This window comes from Meles meles, chromosome 16 (genome assembly GCF_922984935.1).
Source record: "Meles meles chromosome 16, mMelMel3.1 paternal haplotype, whole genome shotgun sequence".
NCBI classification, from domain to species: Eukaryota; Metazoa; Chordata; class Mammalia; order Carnivora; family Mustelidae; genus Meles; species Meles meles.
The window spans coordinates 69668356-69692412 of NC_060081.1; the positions used below are offsets into that span (position 1 = coordinate 69668356).

The window sequence follows — 24057 nt, forward strand, 5'->3', positions numbered from 1 at the left end:
TTATTCTTTAACTGTCAAGATAATTAAATCTCACCTTGAAAATCTCTTAAAGGCAGAGTAAAGCAGAGAGGGACAAGGCAAATGCAGGGAGAAGAGCTAAGGGACGCTTTGCTGGGACAGTCAAGTTCCAGACAGTTCAGCCCCATTGTGGTACCCCAGGGGAGCAGAACTCGCCACCCCAAAATACAGCTCTTTGGCACAAGGATTAACTCAGGTGGGTTACTTTTAAGAACCTGCAAACAGGGCAGCAGCTCTGAAAACACCAAGTAAAAAAATCACCCTTTTGGGGCGCCTGGGTGGCTCAGTGGGTTAAGCCGCTGCCTTCGGCTCAGGTCATGATCTCAGGGTCCTGGGATCGAGTCCCACATCGGGCTCTTTGCTCAGCAGCGAGCCTGCTTCCCTCTCTCTCTCTCTCTGCCTGCCTGTCTGTCTACTTGTGATCTCTCTCTGTCAAATAAATAAATAAAATCTTTAAAAAAAAAAAAAAATCACCCTTTTGTAAGAGACGTTTTAACAGGCATCAGAAAAACCTCCATTTATAAGAGTATCTTCCCAGCAGTACCAGGAAAAGGGGAATGACTAAATCTCTCAAAGCTCTTCTTATCCATGGAGAAGACAAGGACTTAAATCTGCATAACCACCTGACCTCCCCTAACGGACTCCCCACCCCCAACACCTTCTGTCCTTGGCTAAAGACGGGTCTGTTTCAGGTAATGGCCTCAGCCATATCACGGAGCTACCGTTTTTCTGGGTCTGTCATGTGAACATGCATTAATAAACTTGTGTTTGTTTTCATCCTGTTAATCTGTCTTATGCCAATGAATCTAGAAGAAGAGAGAACATTTTCACCCCTACAGTATAAGTTAGTTTATATTTTTATAAGGGGGTAGAAAGGATAATTGAAAATACATCAAACTGTTAACACCAGTTACCTCGCTTAAGAAGATTTTTAGCTTTGTGTATACTTTGCCTAGTTACAAATGAGATGAGGAAACAGTTTGGAAAGACTCTCTCTCTCTCTCTCTCTCTCTCTCTGCTGCTTCTCTGCTAGGCCCCATTTATTTACCCTGTTCTACATTTCACCTTGCATCTGAGTCAACCAAAGAAATGAGGTCCCCATCTTAAGGGGGAAGCAAGAGAGTGAATCATTCTCAGAGTTTCATCCTAGGCCCCAAAACACCTGAAAATATCTAAGAAGAACCGAATCTCAAGCTGGAGGACATTAGTTTCGAACAAACCACCGGCATCAATACCCCTGCCTTGGGTGGTTTAAGGAGTAACATTCTATTGGTCACCCAGATGGGACCCTACCCTAGTTTCCTAAAGGAACATTTACCCTGGACCCCTGTCCAGTGTAAACCCCCAAACCCAAGCGGCAGGGAGACTCACCTCTCATTTTCGGAGTCTCCCAGACACCCTGTCTGCTCTACTCTTATCACTCACACTATTCAGTAAACGGGGCTCTCTTCCTCCTGGTTGTATTTGATTCCTATCCTGCCGGAGGCCAAGGATCTTCTTGGTGTGTCTTGTGGGACCCACTCTGGGTCCTTGGAATGGCCTGCCTATGTCTCAAAGAGATGCACTGCCTTTCTCGTTTGAAACGGAAAAAATCCAGTGATCCATTTTCTTCCCTTTATGAGTTGATATTTCTTCGAAGATTTTTTTTTTTTTAACCCAAAAAACACTTACTGAGCAGCTACTATAAATCACTAGCGCCGCAGTGTTCCCAGACAGACAGACCTGGTACAGACCTAGTGCCAAGCAAAGAGACACACAGGTAAATGAATTCGACAACAGAGGGTTTATTTTGGGAGGCCGGGGAGACGGGGCCCAGCACACCCTGCGCTATCTGCCTCCAGCTAGCACGTCGCGATGCCAAAGGGCCTTGCAAAAAGTCGCTTCAATGGAGCCTGGACAAGAAATGCCAACTTGCGAATACAGGAGATAGCCAGGCTCTCTCTTGGCAGAGGTTCTGGAAAAAACAAGAGGCCCAAGAGAGTCTGATCGAGCAAAACTTCATCCCTGATGTCATAATTATTTATTCCGCATACTCTATGCTCGCCAATCCCTGACTAGGTTATTTTCACCCGCAACACCCAGCGCAGCACCCACCCAAGGTATTGAAGTTCCAAAGCCGTGCTGTCCAACAGTGCTTCCGACAAGGACAGCAACGTTCTACACCCGCGCCTGCCGAATCCGACCGCCTCAGCTCCACGCCGCGACTGGACAACTGAAATGCGGCTGGTGCTACTCTAATTTTTTTAAATTTTAATCAGTGTAAATGTAAACAGCCACACAGAGCGGACAGCATAGCAGTAAGCAGCTCTGTATTAAGCAGACAAGAGAGCCAGCCAGACAGGCAAGCAGAGAGGACCTCCTAAATCCTCCAACCATCCCTACTTGAGGGATTTGCCAGGTGTCTTCAAGGCATCATGATCTGATGCCTAGAGGCAGGTTGATGGACTTGCGTTTGATTTCTTCCTCAGCCTAGACTGAAAATTCTCAAGCCTTTAGTATGTATAAGAATGCCTGATCAGAGCTGATTACTGTACCTTCTTGGGCAATTTAAGGGACTTTCCAGGGTGATTTTGATTTGGAAGCCAAAGGACTCCACGGAAGGAGGTGTAAATGATGGCTTAGAAGGAGGGGTGGAAGGGCGTGGGTCCCCAAGCATGCGGAGAAGGTGAGGGCAAGGCAGTCCCCTAGGAGAGCAAATCAGAAGGACTTGCAAAGGTGTGCCTCAGCGAGGAGCAGGAGAGAACCTGACCTATCCCAGGGTCCACACTTGGGCTGGAAGGCTGTAGAGGACCAAGTGCATGGCAGGCCTGCAGGGATGCTGACCCAAGCCTAGAAAGGACAGGAAGTAGGGCCTTGAATCTCTCTTCTGCTCAAGACTGTAGTCTTTAGGAGTCCTTGGAAATTTCAAGCAGGAGAGCAGGACCATCGGAATTGTGTTTTAGAAAGGGCCTTACCAGAGTGGTATTAATACTTCGGGAAGGAAAGAAATCAGAGGGAAGGAGGCCATTTCAAAGAGTGCTATGTCCCTGGGGGGAAAGACAGACAGGCCACCAATCGTTTCAGAGAGAGCAGACATCTGAGCTTGGGTAATTATTTCCAGGCACGGATTATGCTGGAAACAAAGCCACCCTCTCTAGCTGAAAGGCTGTTTTTACTCGTTCTCCAAGATAAAAGTTCTATGCATCTAACAGACAAAGTCAAGCCATTCACTCATTCATTCAAAATAAATATTTATTGCACACCAACCAGAACAGGCCCGGTGGTAATAAAAGACCCACCGGCCATAATGGGATCAAGAAAAACAAAAGGCAGGACCCGCCCTCATTTGGAGCCTTAGACGGAGGGGGGCTGGGAGGTTAGGAGAACAGAGAGGGGAGATCTCCCAGGTAGGAGCAAAGACTCTGTGGTTCGAGATGCCACTCTCTCCGAAATCTCAAAGATCGTTGTGGCCCAAGCTTTCTCAGTAGAAAGCTGAAAGGGAGGGCAGAGGCCAACACGGGGGGATTTTAGGATTCTGATCTTCAGCCTCAAACTAAGGAGAGAGCACTTAAGGGCTTCAAATAGGAGATGCTCCTTTCAGAAGGACTGGGAGGTAGACGGCACAGAGACCTAAGGACCAATTAAGAAACCACTGCCGTCCAAGAGGGATAACCTACAGAATGATATTTAGGACCTAACTACAAAAAAAAATGACTCAAAAAAGGCAAAAGGACAGAAGAATTAAGTCCCTTATCTCTGACCTAGAGAACTTATCTCTACTTTATCCATCACCGCAGAACAGGTGTTTTGTTGAGGGTGGGAGGGGTGGGCAGCAGGAGAGCAGGTTGGGATGTGAAACCAGCTTGGGACAGGCTGAGTTTGAGACACCCATGAACGACAGACAGGTAGGGAGGTCAGGTAGACCGCTGGCCCTCTCTGCCTCATGACTCAGGAAAAAAATCTAGGCTGGAAATAAAAAATGTGTGAGTCACAAAGCTATGAATGTGGGCGAGATCACTCAGGGAGAGAACATGCTGGGAGAGAGGAGGCCAGGGCCAAGCTTTCTACAACGCCAACATCTAACGGCTGACGAGCAGAGAGGGGGCCGGGAAGAGGGGAGGAAAACCAGGACCGAGTTGGTAAAAGAAGAGGAAGAAACGGTTTCCAGGAGAAGGATGAAGGGCAACGTCCAATGCGTCTGTCAGGTCGAGGTGGAGAAGTATGGAAAACTCCACCAGAAAAAGCAACAAGCATTGAGTCTCCAGGAACCTCCGCCCGCAGGAAGCTCAAAGAGAATGCTCAGTAAGACGCGCACATGGAGGGACCACGCAGAAGGCACAACGGAGCTAGCAGGACCAACTGGGAGGGGAGGAACCCAAGAGACAGGAATACAGACACTTCTTGTAAGAAATCTGGCCTCGAAGAGCCCAGACACAGGGAGAGTGGCAAGTAGAAAGCACGCAGCGTCAACAAGAGGGTAGATGGGAGACCCTTCCGTGTGCTCCAAAGTCTCAACATTCATCAAAACGTTCAAGAGACTTGCCCTAGGACCCCCAGAACCCCACTCCTACCTACATTTATAACCAAGAGAAACGAAAACATCTATCCCCACAGAAACGCGTACAAAATTTTCACACTGACATTTACTCAGAGTCGCCAAAAAGTGGGAACAAGTGGAATTTCTATGAACGGACGGATGAGTGGGAACACAAAACACGATATACCCACACGGAGCATTCTTCAGCCTTAAAAAGAATGACGTCCTCACACACACTACAGTGTGGTAAGTCTCGAAAGCATCATGTCTAAGAAGTCAGACATGAAAGGGCACAGACTCTGTGCCTTCGTTTATGTGAAACAACCAAAAGAAGCAAATTCACAGGGACGGAAGGCAGACTTGTGGTTGTCAGGGGCTGGGGTAAAGGGACAATGGGGAGTGATTATTAATGGGGATGGGGTTTCTTACTGGGATGAGGAAAATGTTAAAAATCGATCGTGGTGACGGATGCACAACTCTGAACATATTAAAAACCACTGAAGTGTGTACTTTAACATGGAGATGTGTACAATATGTGAATTGTATCTCAATAAAGCTTTTGGTTTTGAATTTTTGTTTTTTCCTTAAAGTCTGTGAAATTCTGGGTTTCTAGGTTCCTAGGAAAGCTGGAGATGGGTAGAAGGACTTAGGAGTAGGGATCAGTAAGGCCCTACGATATTGCCCTCCACCCCCACTAGGAGACGTGGACTCTCCAAACTTGCTCCCTTCAAGTCAATGGTAAAGGACCCACCATCAAGAGAAGAAACCTATTTGAAAGCTTCAGGCAAAAAAAGGGGCCAGGATCTCTCAAAGACTTTAGACCTGGTACCTTAATGCTACAAGCATTTAGAGCAAAAAAAGGACATGGTTCTTTTTAAACTAAAGTTGAAAACAGTCCATTTTAGATCACAGTCTTCTAGAATAACAGAAGTCACATAAACATAATAGCATGGGTCAGGCTTCAGAAATGCCCCCCCCCGAAAAAAATGGGGCAAACACAAAGTTTTCCACAAGTGAACCACAAAACAAAATTGCACACACAGGGCGACAGGATCCCACGAACAGATGCACAGCCTAGGACACTCTTGCCAAGAGAGGGTAGATTTCTTATTTGGAAAGCCATTCTCCAACATCTGCAGAGTTCCGGGACCTGTTAAACCTTCCTAGGAGAGGAACAGTCTGGTCATCTAACTCACAAATAAATGCTTTCCGTTGCACAGTACAGGGATGGCACTTCTTGGGCTACAGAAGAGCCAAAACAGAGTTAAAAATACTGATGCTCATTTTTTTAATATTTCATTTATTTGACAGAGAGAAATCACAACTAGGCAGAGAGGCAGGCAGAGAGAGAGGAGGAAGCGGCTCTCCGCGGAGCAGAGAGCCCGATGTGGGGCTCGATCCCAGGACCCTGGGATCATGACCTGAGCCGAAGGCAGAGGCTTTAACCCACTGAGCCACCAAGCGCCCCACTGATGCTCATTTTTTTAAAGAAAATTCTCAGTACTGCTGCATCACACTGTGATTTAAGAAAATATAACCGTAAACATTCTTAAAGAGTTTCCTTGGGGGGAAAAAAAATGACAGAAGGTCTCTATCTCATAGCCATCCTCATAAACAATCCCTTTGTGAAACAGTCTTCATTTACATACAACAGTGAGAACAAGGATCCTGTACTAATTAAGGTCTGGGGCTGGTTAGCAAATTGCTATAATTTTATTTTCTCTAGCATCCTGTCTCAGAAAACATATCCCTAACCCAGGCGAATCTCAGCAAGAATGACACTGTTCAAGATTTTAATATCTCGGGCTTCCGCTGCATCTGTGCACGGTTTCCAAGTGGCTCATTCCCTCGTGCGGGTGACATTACACAGACATTTTTAAAAATGGTTTCAGCTTTGGCAGTCTGGCATTCACACACCACAGTCATTACCGCAAAATGCACACAGAGCAGGATCAAGAGGCAAGCAGCCCAGACAGGGGAGCCTTTGTATGGAGACGTGAACTCCCAGAGACCATCATTCTTCAGACTTCAAGTCCCTGGCCTTGGAGGGGCATGCTCTGAGTCATGCCTCGTGTGGCCAAAAATCCTGCAAGGAACTTTGCTGTGAGCAGTCTCCTGCAGAGAATGCAAAATGACAAGCCACTTCTGACCTGGAGATGTGTGCTGTTGGGTTTGCACGTGGTCTTTGAGAAAATGACCTGCACCAACCCCATCTCCAAGTCAGGTGTTCTAATGGGGGGGGAGGGGAGCCGGAGTGGGGGTAGATCCGGGCAACACCGGCTGAGCCAGAGTCCTGCTGGTGAGCAATCGGATGGATGTACACTCCCGCATTGGAGAAGGGACAGGCCCAGCACCCCAAGGCGCCAAGTCAGCTCATCTCACTCATCTAACTTGCAGACATCTGACTTAGCTAGCACCCTTGGGATAGAGCACTTGGCTATGTACAGAGGTCGAAACTCAAAAGACAAAACCTGGGGCACCTGGGTGGCTCAGTAGGTTAAAGCCTCTGGTTTCAGCTCAGGTCATGATCCCAGGGTCCTGGGATTGAGCCCCACATCCGGCTCTCTGCTCAGCGGGGAGCCTGCTTCCCTGCCTCTCTGCCTACTTGTGATCTCTGTCTGTCAAATAAATAAATAAAAATCTTTAAAAAAAAAAAAAAAAAAGACAAAACCTGACCCCAGTTCTCCACTTTGCCACCCCATTAATCCCGCTGAGCCTCTGTTTCCTTGGCTGTAAATTGGGAATAACGACACATCTACATCCCAGCGTTACTGCAAAAGGCCAACGAAGTGGGGCGCCTGGGTGGCTCAGTGGGTTAAGCCTCTGCCTTCAGCTCAGGTCATGATCTCAGGGTCCTGGGATCGAGCCCCACATCGGGCATCTCTGCTCAGCGGGGAGCCTGCTTCTGCCTGCCTCTCTGCCTACTTGTGATCTCTCTCTGTCAAACAAATAAATAAAATCTTTGATTAAAAAAAAAAAAATCCAATGAAGTAATAGAATAGCATAAAATACCTGGCACCCAGTAAGTACTCAGAAGACACCAGCTTGGCCAACACACCTGACATCTAGACAGTACTTCCAGTTTGTGCCTGAGCCTCTTCCGGATCGCTACCCTCGGATACAAATGTCAACCTGACATCTCAAAAGCTCGAAAGCTTTGTCTCCAGAGAACTAAAAGGCTCCAGTAAATGCCCAGGCTGGAGTAATGGCAGTGACTGGCTTGGGGATTACTCACGTTAATAAATGGGTACGTGTCATGGGTGTACAAACTGAAACTTAGAGAACCCGAAGGGCCACAAGGACCAGATATGGGAATAGGATTATAGAATCGTGAGTCAGTTATTGGAGTTTCTGCATGTCCCAAGCAGAGCACAGCTCGGGGCCCGCTCTCCACCTACAAGTAGGGAATGACGGTGCCAGTTTCCCAAGATGCCGGAGTGGCCACGTCACCTCCTAAAGAACCATCTCCTCCCTAGCAGGGGCAGTTGGTGGGACCAGGTGTCCAGACACCAGCCCTTCCCTGGCCAAAGGCCAGATGCACGAAACCAGGGGAGCGACTCTCCCAGGGGACTTTGTTCCTGTTGACTGTGAGGAGGCCATACACTGGCTCCGCTCCCCAAAGCAGCCTTGGACCTCCGGCCTTCCCACCAAGCCTGTGAGCCAAGGGACCACCTTCCATCCATCCTTCTCCTGCTCACATTAACCAGAACTGGCTTCCCTGGCTCATAACCCAAGAATCCTGACTGGATAGTGTCGGGAACAGCAGGCTAGAGAAGTCAGTACACGTTCGCTGGGTCCAGGTCATCCCACCGTGGACTTAGAGATAATCAGGACTGATGAGAGAGATCAGTCAGTCTTTACAACCATCCCACTTTGACCTTGCCGACCTAAGCTCTCAGCCACCTCGGCCACGCAGCATGGCTCCAGGCCTCTATGAGTGCAATCCACGCACCTGACCCAAGGGTCTAGACACAAAAGCACCCCGTCACCAAGGCCACCCACCCCTGCAAGATAGGAGCTCAGCTCCATGAAAAGAATGCCACCCAAGGCAGTCCCTGGGGGAAGAGAAAGGTTATCCTCAAAACCAGGGGACCCCTTCCATTCCCCCTCATGGTTTCCCCACCACAGCAAGGGCCCTGGGAAAATCAGCCCCAGCCGGGTACAGACAAACTTTCTTCAAATGTCAGAGAGGCCAACAGGACAAGAAGCCTATCCGAGCCGGCCTTCTGGGAAGCCTCCAACACTTCACAGTCTGGGCATGACTCCCCTATTCTCCACACCCCCTTCCTAGAGGTTCTACATGGGGGAAACAGTAGAAGGTGGTAAGTAAGGCTTCCACCTGGCAGGCTCATCAATACAAGCTCACTGTTCTTCCTCCTCCTCGGATTCTAATCCCGGCTAACGCTTCTGAGCGCACACTATGGCCCAGTTCTGAGCCCTCCATGTATGTGAGCCAATTCAGTCCTCACCACAATGCTCTAGTTCTACCAAGCCCGCGGATAAAAGGAAACTGAACCATAAAGAATAATCCACGCAACGGGGCACCTGGGTGGCTCAGCGGGTTAAAGGCTCTGCCTTCGGCTTCGGGTCGTGATCCCAGGGTCCTGGGATAGAGCCCCACATCAGGCTCTTTGCTCGGCAGGAAGCCTTCTTCCTCCTCTCTCTCTCTCTCTGCTGCCTCTCTGCCCACTTGTGATCTCTCTCTCTGTCAAATAAATAAATAAATAAAATCTTTTAAAAAAAGAAAAGAAGAAGAACCCAGGCAAGGGGCAGGCCAGACTGGGAACCTGAGGAGTCTGGCTCCAGAAAAGGCTGTTTTCCTTTTTTTTTTTTTTTTTTAATCTCTATACTGGAACACATGGGTGGCTCAGTCCGGTAAGTGTCTGCTTTCTAGGATCCTGGGATCGAGTCCTCCTCACCGGGCTCCTGCTCAGCAGCACAAGTCTGCCTCTCCCTCTGCTCCCCCTGCTTGTGCACTCTGTGAGAAATAAAATATTGCAAAAAATAATAATAAAATAAAATCAATAAATAAACCTCTGTGCCACCCCACTTCTCAAATGGAAGGGAGTGGTTGAACACCACAGGCTAGAGAGTCTGGAGAGAGAGGGAGCCTACATTCCAACAGAGGAGACTATTAATAAACAAATAGGAAGTACAAGGTCACAGAGAGGGCTATGAAGAAAATCTGGAGTGAGTTTGAGGAACCTTCTGGAATGCCATAAATGTTCAATTCTCTCGATCTATGGGTTGTGGTCCCACAAGTGTATAGGTGTGTTTAAGTTTATCAAGCTGTACACTGATGATTAAGAGTTAAAATGGGGGGCGCCTGGGTGGCTCAGCAGGTTGGGCCTCTGACTTCAGCTCAGGTCATGATCTCAGGGTCCTGGGATCCAGCCCCCGCATGGGGCTCTCTGCTCAGCAGGGAGCCTACTTCCTCCTGTCTCTCTACCTGCCTCTCTGCCTACTTGTGATCTCTCTCTCTGTCAAATAAATAAATAAAATCTTTAAAAAAAAAGAGTTAAAATGTACCAGAAAGCAGTAAACGCATGGCAGATGGTTAAGAGGCAGCTTTCTCAGCCCAGGAGTGAGAGGTTATAGACAAGAGAGAGGAGAACGCGGCAATGATCCACATGTCATGGATCAGAACTGGAGACAAGTATACGAACTCATGTTCAGTTTAATGTAGATAGAGAAATCGTTAAGAGTCGTGTGTATACACACGGGTCAGTATACACACAGATGTTTCCCTGGTCTGTTGGCCAAGAGGACCAAGAAACAGAGACATCTCCTTAGCAACAAGCACACTGAGGAACCAGAGCTTGGTTTCCAATGCTACGCTCCAGTCAAAGGAACCAGGGTACCCAAGGGAAATTGGCTAAATCCAGGGTGGAGGCAGAAAATATACAAGATAAGCCTACTGCATCTTTTAGTGGCTAAAAGGAGAAAGCGTTCAATCCGTCAAGTTAGTCAACCAACCCATCAACCCCACTGATAACAAAGGGACGCACACAGGAGCTAATGAAAGGGCTCCTCACGGCCTAAGCCGGACCATCTCTTCAAAGATTTTATTTTTGGGGCGCCTGGGTGGCTCAGTGGATTAAGCCGCTGCCTTCGGCTCAGGTCATGATCTCAGGGTCCTGGGATCGAGCCCCACATCCAGCTCTGCTCCGCGGGGGGCCTGCTTCCTCCTCTCTCTCTGCCTGCCTCTCTGCCTACTTGTGATCTCTCTCTCTGTCAAATAAATAAAATCTTTAAAAAATTTAAAAAAAAAATTAAGAAAAAGATTTTATTTTTAAATGGTCTCTACACACAGCGTGGGGCTCAGACTCACAACCCTGAGATCAAGAGTCACACGTTTCACCGACTAAGCCAGCCAGGCACCCCCTTAGAGCTAGAACATCTGGAGCAACAAAATAAGAAGCCGCACGGATACAACCCAAGGTCTGAAGTAACACTGTCATGCTGCTACAAATGACTGAGTAACGAATAACTGGGCAAAAGGGACAAATCTCTCAAAGGGGAGAGTTCCAAATAAATTGGGTACAAGCTCTGGCCTAAGGAGGTACAATGTCACCCCCACTCAGCAGGTGTGGGTGGCCGTCGTGATCTCCTTATGAAGAATCCGGCACAGGAGGCTGGTGACCTGGCCCGGCCTGGCCTGGCCAGACAGATGGTCAAGATCGACAGCACCAGCAAGAAAGCACACCCGGGGAGCGCCTGGGTGGCTCAGTGGGTTAAGCCTCTGCCTTCGGCTCAGGTCATGATCTCAGGGTCCTGGGATCGAGCCCCGTGTTGGGCTCTCTGCTCAGCAGGGAGCCTGCTTCCACCCCACCCCACCCCCGCCTGCCTCTCTGCCTGTCAAATGAATAAAATCTTTTAAAAAAAAAAAAGTTTAAAGAAAGCACATCCGGGAGAGGTACCATGAGGGGCAGCCTGAGTGGCTGACTTGATTTCAGCTCAGGCCATGAGATCAAGTCCGCACTGGACTCCCCACCTTCGCATTGGACTCCCCATCTTTCCCTCCCTGCCCCGATGAGTGGAGAGTCTGCTTCAAGATTCTCTCTCTCCCTCTGTCCCTCCCACCCGCCTTGCGCTCTCTCTAAAAATAAATGCATAAATCCTTTTTTTCTTAATGTATCCTTGATATGATGCGATATGATGAAAATGCTACTTTACTCGGTGCTCTTCCTCCAAAAAACCTGCAATCCCAGTCCCCCGGAGTCCAGTCGTAAGGAAGGCATCAGATAAACCCCAACTGAAGGACATCCCACAAAATACCGGCGCCAGTACTCCTCAAAACTCTCAAGGTCACCAGAAACAAGGGAAGTCTGAGAAACTGACAGCCTTCTCAGAGAAGACTTAAGGAGCCCTAACTATATGTCACCTGGTTTACTGGGTGGGACTTCAGAACAGAAAAGCGACCTCAGCAGAAAACCCAAGGGAAACTGAACAACACCCAGACTGTAGTTGATAAGGACATACCAACAGAGCCCCATCAACCGTGCCAGTGTGCGCGGTTATGCGGGGAGTGGGTGGGGTGACATGGGAACACTGCACCATCTTCCCGACTTATCCAGAAACCTAAAACCGCTCTAAAATTACAAGTTACTTTTTAAAAATATAACAGAAAATGACGAAATGGCTCCTCCGGACTGGGTGGCCAACAGAGGCCTCTGGGAGAGGGGGTCTTATGATGAATCTGAGAGATAAGAAGAGGCAGCAGGGCCCAGAGCGGCATGTTCCCGGCAAAGGACACAGGACATACAGGGCCCCCCAGAGGGACCAGAGGGGAAGGAGGTAGGGCAGCTGAAGCGCAGTCGGGGAGAGAACCTGGTAGACTCCCAACAGAAGGTCAGAGGGTGAATGAAGGTAAATGGGTTGACCCAGGTAGGGAGGCCACAGTGACCTCCAACTTGAGCCGAAGAGCACTGGAAGGTCAGTGGAAGGAGTTCGCAAAATGAGCCCCATCTGATCCATCTTCTACAGGCACCCTGGCTGCTGTAGGGAGAGGACGAGAGTGGGACAATCAAACAAGAGCACCTAGGGGGATCATCCCTTCAGGTGCCACAGTCACTGGGAAATACAAGCTGGTGAAGACCCAGGAGCACCCAGGGGACTCTGAAAGATGAGAGGAGGGCTCTCCCACCCAGGGTCGGGGGTCTGAGGAAAGCGGGCCTCCCACCCCGATGGATGATCCCTGAGTATGACCCTTTGGGAAAAGTCTCCACAGGGATGCCTGATGGCTCAGCAGGTTAAGCATCTGCCTTTGGCTCAGGTCATGGTCCTGGGGATGAGTTCCACATGGGGCTCCTTGCTCAGCAGGGGATCTGCTTCTCCCTCTGGCTGCTGCTCCCTGCCCCCGCCCAACCCCTGTGCACACAAGATGGTATTCTCTCTCTCTCTCCCCCCGTCCCTCCCTCCCTGGCAAATAAATAAATAAGAGAGAGAGAGAAGAGAAGAAAAGTCTCCACATCGACCAACGGGGCATTCCAAGCACTGAGTGCCCAGGAAGGAAGCACCGCCTTGATGGTAGCTCTCAGTTGGACCCCATCCAATATTTACTATCAGGTTGCTAGCAGAGCCTCAGCATCCTCACCTGCAAAGTGGGAACACCACCTCCCACCTCCTAAGGAGACTAAAATAATTCAAGAAAAGGCTCCTGATACAAACACAGCCTTCGTAAATACGGTCAGTAAGCGTTACCTCTACAAGAGAAGCCCAAGATGGAAGGATCTTAGAATCTGACCCAACAACCCATTTTAAAGATTAAGAACATGAAGGGACAGAGACAGAAAGTGTGCAAGTGAGGAGCCCAGGGAGGACAAAGATCCCCATGTCCCACTCTCTGGTCTCTCTGTCCCCAATTCCATTGTGACTGCAAGGGGAATGGGACATGCTCGCTCATCAGAAACCGTCTCAAGACCCCTCTTCGGGAAGGTTCTTTCCTTGCTCAAAACTTCCCCATAGCTCTCCTGAGCATTACAGGTGCCTCTGGCCCAGCAGGGGGAGGGGGAGGGGCTGCGATGAAGAGGCTGCAGCTCTCTGAGTAGGCACACCCTCCCCCACTCCCCAGGCACAGACCACCCACCCCGGCAGCCTGACCTTCTCACCTAGGGCACCCCCACACACCCCGCCAAACCATGCCGCCCCATCTGTGAGTCCAGGCCCCAACAACAGCCAGCTTCCACTTCACAGCCCTCATTATCTGACCCTCATCTTTGCGCCAAATGAAAGGGCTATCATATAAAAAGCCTCAAAAAGCTTTGTTGTTTTAGATGCCTCTAGGGAGCCACTTCTTCTAATGCTCTCTGGCTGGATTCTAGAAAGATCTAGAATCTTTCTGGCAGAGTCTAATAACCCTCCCCCCAGCCCACCCTACCTCCCCCGTATCCCTCAGCTCAGAGCAGACACTCAGTGACTTGTCGAAGGAACATCCTCACCTCAGTACAACCATGAAGCTTGGAAATGAGCATTTTCATCAACCAAAGATGTGGAAATGCTCCAGTAGCTCATTCCTAAAAACACCCTGAACACAAAAACTGAGTAACTACTTCCTTCTGGGAAGCCTCCTACAACCTCACACAGACCAGATGAAAAGTACCGATCCCACAATTAGAAAATTTTGAGGAGGGGCGCTTGGGTGGCTCAGGTCATAATCTCAAGGTCCTGGGATCGAGCCTTGCATCGGGCTCTCTGCTCGGCAGGGAGGCTGCTTACCCCTCTCTCTGCCTGCCTCTCTGCCTATTTGTGATCTCTGTCAAATAAATAAAAATCTTTAAAAAAAAAAAAAAAAGAGAAGATGATGATTTTGAGGAGTCTAGATTCCGAATTAAAACAACCATGTTTGCTCTAATTTGCTAACTTTTTGTCCTAAATGCAAACACTGGCCCCAGCATTCCAGAAAGTCCTACATTTCCTCTTTATCTCTAACCAAGACCACCGTTTTCCAAGGAAGTGAGCCAACTTTGTTTCACTTCCGCGATTCCAAAGAGGCCTGTTATTAAAATCAGAAACCCAGCAGCAGCTGGACACTCTGGCTGCTTCTAGAACATTCTCTATTTAAATGGTGAATTCCTGAAAGTCACCCTGCAGAGAGGCAGCCAGCTACCCTCCCCCTGGGTCATGATACACATTTACTGAGGGGACAATCCCTATACCCACCCCCCAACAGGCAGAGACCTACACAGACACACAGGGAAAGGAAATCAAAAGGAGAGGGATTTCTCCACAAATTAGGCCCATCCATCAAAGTTTCCTCTCAAAATCGGAGGAGTGTTACAGCCACGGAGCTGAAGCCACACTTCACTGCACGACGACAACCAGAAAAAGAAATTCCAATTTCCTCCTCTGCTCAGGAATAGATAATACAAGATTTTTACTCACCTTTGGAGCGAGTAGAGATATCCATGCCCTCTACCACCTCCTGTTCAGTTTTTATTTCCTCTTCGGCCAAGCTGAAACAGAGCAAATTATGTTCACGTTTAGGTAGACTGAGAACTTGCCCCATGGGGGCCGCTGTTAAGTTCTAACAACAAACCCACATTGAAGACAATCCCCCATCCTTATGCAGGGCTGGGGGGGGAACCCCCCCACACTGGATTTCCAACAATGTGCTAAGACTCCTAAAGGAGTTCTTCAAACCACTAGGTTGTTCTTTTTTTAAGTCAAATTACTATTCCAGTTGTCATGCTGTTGGGGGATGCAAAAAAAGCCCATTTTTAGACACACAATTACAATCTGCCCCCGTGGGCCAATGAGAACCCAGCCGGCAAGTAAACAAGTTACTCCTTGTTAACACCAGGTTCAGGTTGCAGGTGGTTCGCAAGGTACCCAGAGTCTGATCTCTGAATTCTGCAAGGCAGAGAGCACTTCCCAGACCTCCCGCCTAATTCTTACAATCTCCCAATGAAGCAGAACCGTTAAAACATATATACAGGTTAAACTGCAAAGTGGGAGAATATGCCCTGGTTAGAAGCAAAAGGCCTGGTCTCAGAACATTCAAACCACTTATCCCAGGAATTGGGCTTGGGGTGTCCATACCCCCATCCCCTGGATGTTTCCTCTCTGTTGCACGCATGGCTTACTTAGAGAAAGCATTCAGCACTCTTGAGCTGTGACTAATTATCCCCCACCACAGAAGTGGAATGAGGAAGGATTACTTAAAAGACAGGCTGAGAGATGGGGGTTGGGGGCGGATGGGTAGCAGGAAGCAGGCCTCTTGGCTGGGAAGGTCCACCAGAATCTTCTCTCACTCTCTCAGCTGGAACTCCCCTTGAATAGAGTACAGACCACTTCATGTGTCCCCCAACACACACACACACACACACACCCCCACCCCCCTTCCAGGCAAGCCAGTAGAGTTCTGCTCATTTACAGGTGCAAAATGTTTGAGGTGCTGGAAACTTCCAGGCCTTCAGGCTGACATGGAAGTGGTAAGAATGTGAGCAAAGCACTCTTAGCGGCAATTCCATCAGCCTGTGATTCACCATGAAGAAAATGGGTGCATCACCAATTGATACGGCCGGAATTTTCCATTTGGAAGACTCAAAGCCAGGACTGGAGGGAGGGCTGAGCAAGAGAGGAAGGATTAGAATGTCCCTTCTGTGTTCCGTGGTCTTGAGACTGTGACAAGACAAAAGATGAGTCCAAAAAGGCCTGGAACCTCAGGGTCAGATGGAGATGGCTTTACGAGAGAGCCATGTCTGGTAGGGCAATTGGACTCGTGATGGGAACCAGACAGAAAGGAAGAAATTACAGCTCAGAATAAAATTAGAAGAACCTCCACACCTCAAATTTAACTAGTCCCAGCAGAGAGAAGAAAGGTAGTTTGAAATTGGAATATTAACACATTTAGCGCTCTGATACGGAACCCTATTAACAATTTCATTTACACTGTGTCCGTGGAGAAAGCTGTGACACCAATGGCCAAAGAAACAACCGGCATTCTGTCACAAATGGTTTCCATCAGAAGCAGACTCTTAAATTTAAACACTTCGCGAACATGCAATATCACGAGGTGATTTGTGGAAGGTGATTTTAGCACAAATACTCTTACTCCAACTTCAGAGACATTCTCAACTCAGAAACACACTCTGCCAGCAACACACACACAGCCCAGATGAGTACTTGCTGCTGGTTTCTTGCCTGCGGTGACTGGAAATACATTTTCATAAAAAAATATACACATCTATCAAGCAGCCCTCAGCGAAGGGGAGATGGTCAACTTGAAAAGAACAAATAGCAACCTTGATCTTTCTAGCCACTAGAATTCTGCTTCCCTCTCTGAAATGAAATATGTGAAATCCTAAAGTTCCTGCAACCGATTCCATATTCTGAGGGACGGAGAAAAATGCTCATCTGGGATCCCACCCAAAGGTCCGGTGATGAAACAGTTATACAGAACAGAGCCCTTAACACCCAACTGAAGGATTTCTGCAGTGATGAAAACATTCGAAGGTGTATTGATCATGGAGGACTGCATTCCGGAGAACAATTATTTGGCTTGTGGGAGCCCAGGAGGAGAGGGAGTCCTTCAGGCAGGGATGCTGCTGAGAAGCCAGACAAATGCAAACTAGTTAGGTGGTGGCTATTTGCTGCTGCAGAAAAGAGGGGAGAAAAGTGAAGCGGTTTTATCTTTCCAAGTATTACAAGTGGGCCCCGTAATCACCTAACTTTAGCAACAGCACCACCAGCTTCAGCCAAGGATTTTGAGCACAATTTCAGAAAACCATCTTTTTTCGCAAATCAGCAAGCCATCCTTTCAAAGGGAACCCATGCACGCACATGCACTCGCGCGCGCACACACACACAATAACTTGCATTTGACTAAAGGAAATTGCAGTGTCTCTGCATTAAAAGGGAAAAAAACTTCACTTACAAGAGCAAAGACCAGAATGCAAAATGAGTCATACTGAGCAGCCACATCTAAAGGGACTTCCTTTTTTCTACACCACTGATCTCAGTTTTTTTGGTGGTTGTTGTTTTTTTTTTTTTTTTTTGGTTTAGTGTTAAGGACTGGTATGTTATTAGGGGGAAAAAAATTATGACTATTACATCAAAAGTGGTAGTGAGAAAAGATCTGTACCTGTCTGAATGACCCACAGATCATGCTCAATTTAGGTTAAAAACTATTCAGCCGTTTGGAGGGAAGAAAAAAAAGTCAAATAACAATAATTGTTAAAAAGGAAAGGCAGCTGCACCTGGAGAAAAGACTTTGAACTCTTGTCATTAAGACATTAAAGTCTTAGAAAATATACAGCATCTTTCCTATCTGCTAGCTTCCAGCAACCCCAATTACTTAAATCAAAAACAATGGAACAACAAGCCCTTGTTTCAAACTGACATTACTTTTTTTTTTTTTTAAGGTCCACTGGGGAGGTTGGGGGCCCACTAAAGAAAAGGGTAAAATTAGCTGAAAATCGAACAACAGCCTTTCACCCCAATAGGATAATACACCATCAACTAGTTGTATACATTGTCTGTTCCCACTGCCACCCCTCTCGCACTCACATTTACCCTAAGTCACTTGCCTCTGGATTTCACAAACTGATACGTTTCAGGCAATTAAAGAAGAAATAACAGCATCTGCAAATACAACCAAGACTTGCCCATCCGGTCCCAGAAAGAATAAAAGATGTACCCCCAGTGCCTGAGCAAGAAAACCCAGGCTTGCTTCTTAACCTGCACGCATTGAAAAAGAGCAATTAAAAGTTGAAGAAGTGCATCACCTCCAAGATGGTTTAAGCCCTCTGATTATTAATTATGAGGACTCAGGGCTGGTCCGTAAGTCCCAGGAATGCCATCCCCTCAACACTTTCCAGAAGAGAGAGAGAAAGAAAGAAAAAAACCATCTAGTTTTGACAGGAGAGAAAAAAGAAAGAAAAAAAAAAAAGCCTGGATACACAATGCCTAGACATTTCCTTTCCCCAAGTGCCCCTACTATTTGACTTTTAACCAAGAATATCTAACCCAGCTCGAATATATAACCAGCATGCACAAGACACTAGTTCTACAGAGGAAGCTCTCATCGCACGGCAATTCCAAGAATCATGCATCATTCGCAAGGACTTTTCCTGTAGCTTTTTACTTTCATTCAAAATACCAAACTGGTCCAGGCTGTAAGAAATATTTAATCCCCAAGACACAACATCTTCCTCTGCTAGATCACAAAAGAGTGAACGTCAAAATAAGAAAACCATGCTTCCCTAAATCTGCAATTAATTTTTTTTTAAATTGGGGGGTGGGGGGAAGGGAATGGTTAGCAGAGCAGCTTTATGTAACACTCACCTAAAACAGGCAGAGTCATCGGGAGCTAAGCTATTTATGCAGGATTCTTAAAATGGCGTCTGGCAACACTGCCTCATTCCTGTATTGAAGCTAAAATGGTAGCAGGTTGTTCAATAGCTGCGGCTCTCTTGTGGAAGCGGCCCTGCCAGTTTCAAAGCCACCTTCCTAAATATCAGAACTAGGAAAAGCTCAACCAAAGGACACCAACAACCCAACGTTTAGAAGCTTAAAAAAAAAAAAAAATCTGCAATGACAGGGGGAGTTTGTGAAGTCACAGGTTCCTGAGGAAAACCCTTTCCTTTTAGATCCTGAGCCTTCCACACGAGGCTCTGAAGATGGGGGCCCCCTTGCCCTCAAATTAGGTGGGTGGGAGGTTAGGAATTCTGCAGCCCTGTGGCTTAAAAGGCAGGCAGACAGGTGTCTCCACAAATGCAAAAATGTTAAAGGGAGCAAGCTGGGGAGGAGGAGGAAGCCCATTCCCCCTTCTTGATACATTAGAAACCAGCTCTGCATCCCTACCAACAAGGAGCTAGGTGAAAGGAAAGTGTGGCAAGGACAGCAGCCATCTGAAAAGCCAAGCTAGAGGGCTCCACTCCTGTTCCGAGGCCAAGGTAAAAGCAAAAAGGCTGTGTATAAGCCTGAAAACGGCCACCAAACACCCAGCCAGTCGTAAGACAGTTAACCTCAAGGAAAGACAATCTGCGTCTGCAGAGGAGAAAAAAAACGGTCAAACCCTCGCTTAGCCAATGCACGGGATACTCACAAATCAGATTTTTGTCCACCCCCAACAGAGCCCTGAAAATTAACAATGGGTTTTGCAAAACCCGCTTTCAGAGGCCAAACTAGCAGCCTCGCAGTGGATTATGTAATTTACTGGTACAGGTCTGAGAATTGGCCTCACCACTCTGGCGCTGAGTGGGGAGTCTCAAGGTGACTGCTTTTTAGCTCCAGGGGAGAAAGGAGGGCATGGTGCCCAAGGCTGTGCCGGGGCAAGGACGGGAGGTTGGCTCCTCGCCGGCCGGTAGGTAGGTAATCTTGATGAGGAGGGACAGGCTGTCAGCAAAGCCAGCCGCACTGCTGACATGGCTCCCGCCTGCTTGTTTATCTGTAAGGAGAGTGGGGAGTGGGGGGAAGGGCAGCAGAGCCTTAGCAACCTGGAGCCAAGGGTGAATCCTCACTTGTTTTGCATTTAAGATCAAGGAGAAAGGACTTCTAAATGGACTCCCCTTCCTAAGTCTCTGCTGTGGGGTGGCCAGGCCAGGCCCCTTTTGCATGTACCTTTCTTTCCAGGGTCAACCAGAGGCAAAGCCAGATCTGGGGCCTCTCGGCTGACAAATGTTTGTTGCCTCTGCCACAGGAGAGAGAAGGAGAAAGAAGGCAAAAGAAACAAAGAGATCAGACATTGGAAGTGGTTGGACTTTTTAAAAAACCTACCTTTGCCTCCAGGGTCTTCTGGGTTACTGTCATCCCTGCTTTTTAAAACGTGACTCATTTTCCCCCCTTCTCCTATTTAAGACCTGAAGAAGTTTTTCCCCCACGGTTCTCCCAGGGAAAGAAAAGGGGGAATGTTTTGTTTAAGAGAAAAGGGGTTAGAGGACAGAAAAAAAGAAAAGAAAAGAAAGAAAGAAAGAGAAAAAGCCATTGTTTTCACCCCTAATTTATAATCCAAGAGGCCCCATTGTTTCTTTCTTTCTGACTCAAATCTTTGCGCTGTTAATTATAAAAGTAACTGGACGCAGCTCCAACAGGCAAACTATGTTCATGGGCAGCAATTAGAAAAACTCTGTAGAAAGTTTACTGAGCGATTATATATAATTAATTCCTAGTTACAGACAGAACACTGACTATTTTCTGGAGCTAATAAAAGCAGTTACTCCCCCTCCCCCACGTGAATGCCACTTAATTTCCCAAAGCAGAAAAGTGAATCCATCCTGGAGGGTCTTGAAGGAAAAAAAAAGAGAGAGAGAGAGAGAGAGAAGAATCAAAAGCTTAGTGTTGTCTGTCTGTTCCTTGCAGCTGTGAAGCATCCTCTTTAGGGACTGAGGAGGCAGAAGGAAAATGGGAAATAGCCCAAGTTCCATGCCTCCCTCTGAAATTTATAACTGGGGCAGAAGATCACTCTACCTTGATGTAAAAAAGAAAAAGGGGGTGGTGGGGGGTGGGCAGTGGGCGGTGGGGACTGGAATGTAGGAAACTCTTCAGCTTGGCAGAGAGGCTTCTCCTAAAAGGAACAAAGATGGTAGAAACTTCCAGAAGGCCCCTTCTCAGTCTGGCCACTCCAATTGTCAATCTGTAACCTTTCCTCCAAGTCTATTGGTTCAAAGGCTGGAGAGAGGAGCCCCATGGGGCTGCTCTGTAAGCCACCACTGCGGTCCCTACCTAGTCCTGCTGCAATGCAAACATTTCCCCCACCCCCACCCCCCTTAGTGAAACTGGGAAATAAGCTACTTTGGAAGCAATTAACTTTTTACAGACTCATGCTTGGTGGTGGCCACAGTACCAGAGGAAAGCGGCCAGCTTGGTCCAGGGCTGGGAACTTGCTGGGACTGCGCACACGAAAACAGACCTTGGCTTTGCAAACCTGTGGGAGCCATTTTAACGCAAGCTTTTAAAGGACAAATGCCTGGCCCCTAGGTTTCCTTCCAGCCCAACAAACACACCATTATGCAAACGTTGAAGGCACCAAACCAGGAGTCTTGTGATTAGATACTGCTTCTAGGGAGGCCACAAGAACCTCAATATGTAATTTCCATTTACAGCCAGGAGATAAGAACAAAGAAAATAGCTAAGTGTCTGGACTGACTTGTGTGGGATAGTAGCCCTGTTCGGTTTTAAGTACACAACATCATTAACTGCCCGCACTTCTTAACTCGAAAAGCTGGCCTCGCACTGACTCTTCTTAACTCAGAACTGGTACGTTTCTCGTTATTAAATGAGCCTTTTTCCTACTGATGCTAAAAGGTGGGTGCCTGGACACTAACTTAAAGGAAAACAGATTACTGACTCCATAAAGTTGGCGTAACACAACAATTGAATATATTTCCAGCATTTACAGTCATGCTAGATTGGTCTCCAGGCTGGAAATTTATGTAGTGAACTTCTGGGCAAATTCCGAAGCTAACGCTAAACAAGCGTCTACTTTTTTTTTCCCCACTCGTAAGTTCTAGCTACAGCATTAAGAGATCAGGGGAAGTGTAAAAAGTGAGAAATAAATCATAAGTAGAGGCAGGCGTGCATACAGATGTGTGTGTGGGTCAGGCTTGGGAAAAGGCCAACTCTGTTGTGCAAGGAGTCCCAAAGCAATCCAAGTTTGGTGGTGGGTGGGATTTTACACTACAAGTACCCTAAAAGGGAGTGCTAACATCCCTGCCCCCACACACCACCACCACCACCAGGTTCTGCCCTCACCCATGGTTCAGGCTCTGTGACACTAAGAACAAGCGCTGTCGTTACATTTCACAAGCAGATCACCTACCCAGAGTTCTAGCTAACATCCACACAATCCCAATTAAAGGTCTCCAGTCAAGTCACAATGAACTGAACATTTCTCCCCTGTCTGAGGGTAAACAGGAAGTGTGATCTTCAATCCTAGCAGCAGGTTATCAGGAAAAACAGTGGATTCAAACAGTCACCTAAAATCAAGACACTATTAAAAAGCCCTTATTTGGTTCCTGCTAATGAAAGCCCCCCCCAACCACCACCACCAATTGCTGTAGCCAAGACCCTCTGTTACAAACGGACCCCAAATGTCCGCCAAACTCTTTATACATGGTCACAGAGGAAATGGATTGCTTTACTTACCCAACAAATGTTCAAGCAACCGTCTCATTTTTCCACAGTTAAGAAGAGAGAACAGGCTGGCAGTTTTGGGACTTGATCAAAAAGGAAATTTTTTTTAAACAGTTACATGGGATTATTAAACACACACACACACACAACAACACAACCCAACAACTGAATATGGAATGCTGTCATGAGCCACAGACAGGATTTTATTTCCTCTGCGCTCCATCACCCAGGAGGACAGAGGAGGATACAATGTAAAAGAGGGGAAAGAAAATGAAAACAAGGAGAAAAGATGCATTAGTTCATTGAAAATCATGCAAGAGTAGAAAGCTGAGGGATTCAAAGAGTCCTCACAGATTTGTTGCAGGATGTTGTCCAACCTCCCTCCCCCTCTACACACAGCCCCCCCCCCCAACCATATCCCTACTCCAAAAACTTCCTCCAAAGCCTAGAAAACACTTTCAGAAACATTTGCTGGCTGTAGGCTGGCTTGCAGAAGAACACTCTGTATCAACAGAAGTCAGGAAAAAAGGCTGAACAATGTAGTTTCAAGTGCAGCAGCCCTACAGGGAGAGAACAGACCATGAAGACACACCATCACCCACCTAGGCCCCAGGAGCCAGGATCTCGCCTTAGCACTGCTCTGCTGAGGGCTTGGTTCTTTTTAAAACACACGTCCTCTCTTGTCAGAACTTACTCCAGCCTTCCCAGAACCTCTTTGGAGAGGTAAACTTGCCTGCTTTGCTGTCTGCCATGAGCTCTCCTTGGAGAGGAGCCTGCTTGCTTACCTTCCATTTTCTTCCCCCAGCAGGCATGTGACACAGGAGAAGACAATAGTGCAGGGGGGGGGGGGTGGGGGAGAACTGCTGAGAGAGAGAGAGAGAGAGACAGAGAAAGAAAGAGAGAAAGAGAGAAAAGAGGAAGGAGGGAAAGGGGAAAAAAAAAAAAAAAAAGCTTCTTTTTTGGCATTCCAGGATCTAGCTTCAAACTATTCCAGAAACACCATGTCCTGGTGAAGAAAAGGTGTGCCAGGCCTTTGCTCGTTTGCAAAATCAAGCTATGGCTAATGGCTACTTAGCCATGTGACCCAAGAAAGCAAAAAAATTCTCTCTAAACAGTTCCAAGTTAACCTAAGTGCTGTGGGGGTGAGTGTGGCACGGCCAGCCACAGAGAAATCACACTGCTCGCCCACAATTCGGATGTCTCAGAGGGAGGGGGAGAAAAGATGGTTAAAAAGTCGAGCTTACCTCTGTGGATGCATTGTTAACACTGTGTAATGTCAATACTTATAAAACATGGAGGACAGGCTCCTAGTTCTCACAGAAAAAGGGTTTGGCACTTCGGCTTGATGATCTGGCCGCCTAATAAAAGCTCATCCCCGATTGGCTGCCCCGGCAAATCGGAGTGTAAGGCCGCCCGGGATTGGCTGAAACACTTCCTGAGCGATTATC

General features: G+C 47.6%; 1 protein-coding gene across 15 annotated transcripts in view; it reads right to left on the reverse strand.

Moving 5' to 3' along the window:
- ZMYND8 (zinc finger MYND-type containing 8) overlaps positions 1 to 24057 on the reverse strand; it is a 127208-nt gene that overhangs the window by 102412 nt on the left and 739 nt on the right. For 9 of the 15 annotated variants that reach the window (XM_045980459.1, XM_045980460.1, XM_045980455.1 and 6 more), the window contains exons 1-2: positions 23854 to 23994; positions 14918 to 14988 (exon numbers count right to left, since the gene is read on the reverse strand). In XM_045980459.1, coding sequence (XP_045836415.1) covers positions 14918 to 14988; positions 23854 to 23867 — 85 coding nt within the window. In that variant the 5' untranslated portion in view covers positions 23868 to 23994. Of the gene's footprint in view, positions 1 to 14917; positions 14989 to 18820; positions 18883 to 22621; positions 22693 to 23211; positions 23374 to 23394; positions 23417 to 23853; positions 23996 to 24057 lie in introns of those variants that run through there. The other 6 variants (XM_045980450.1, XM_045980453.1, XM_045980451.1 and 3 more) reach the window with 6 other exon arrangements.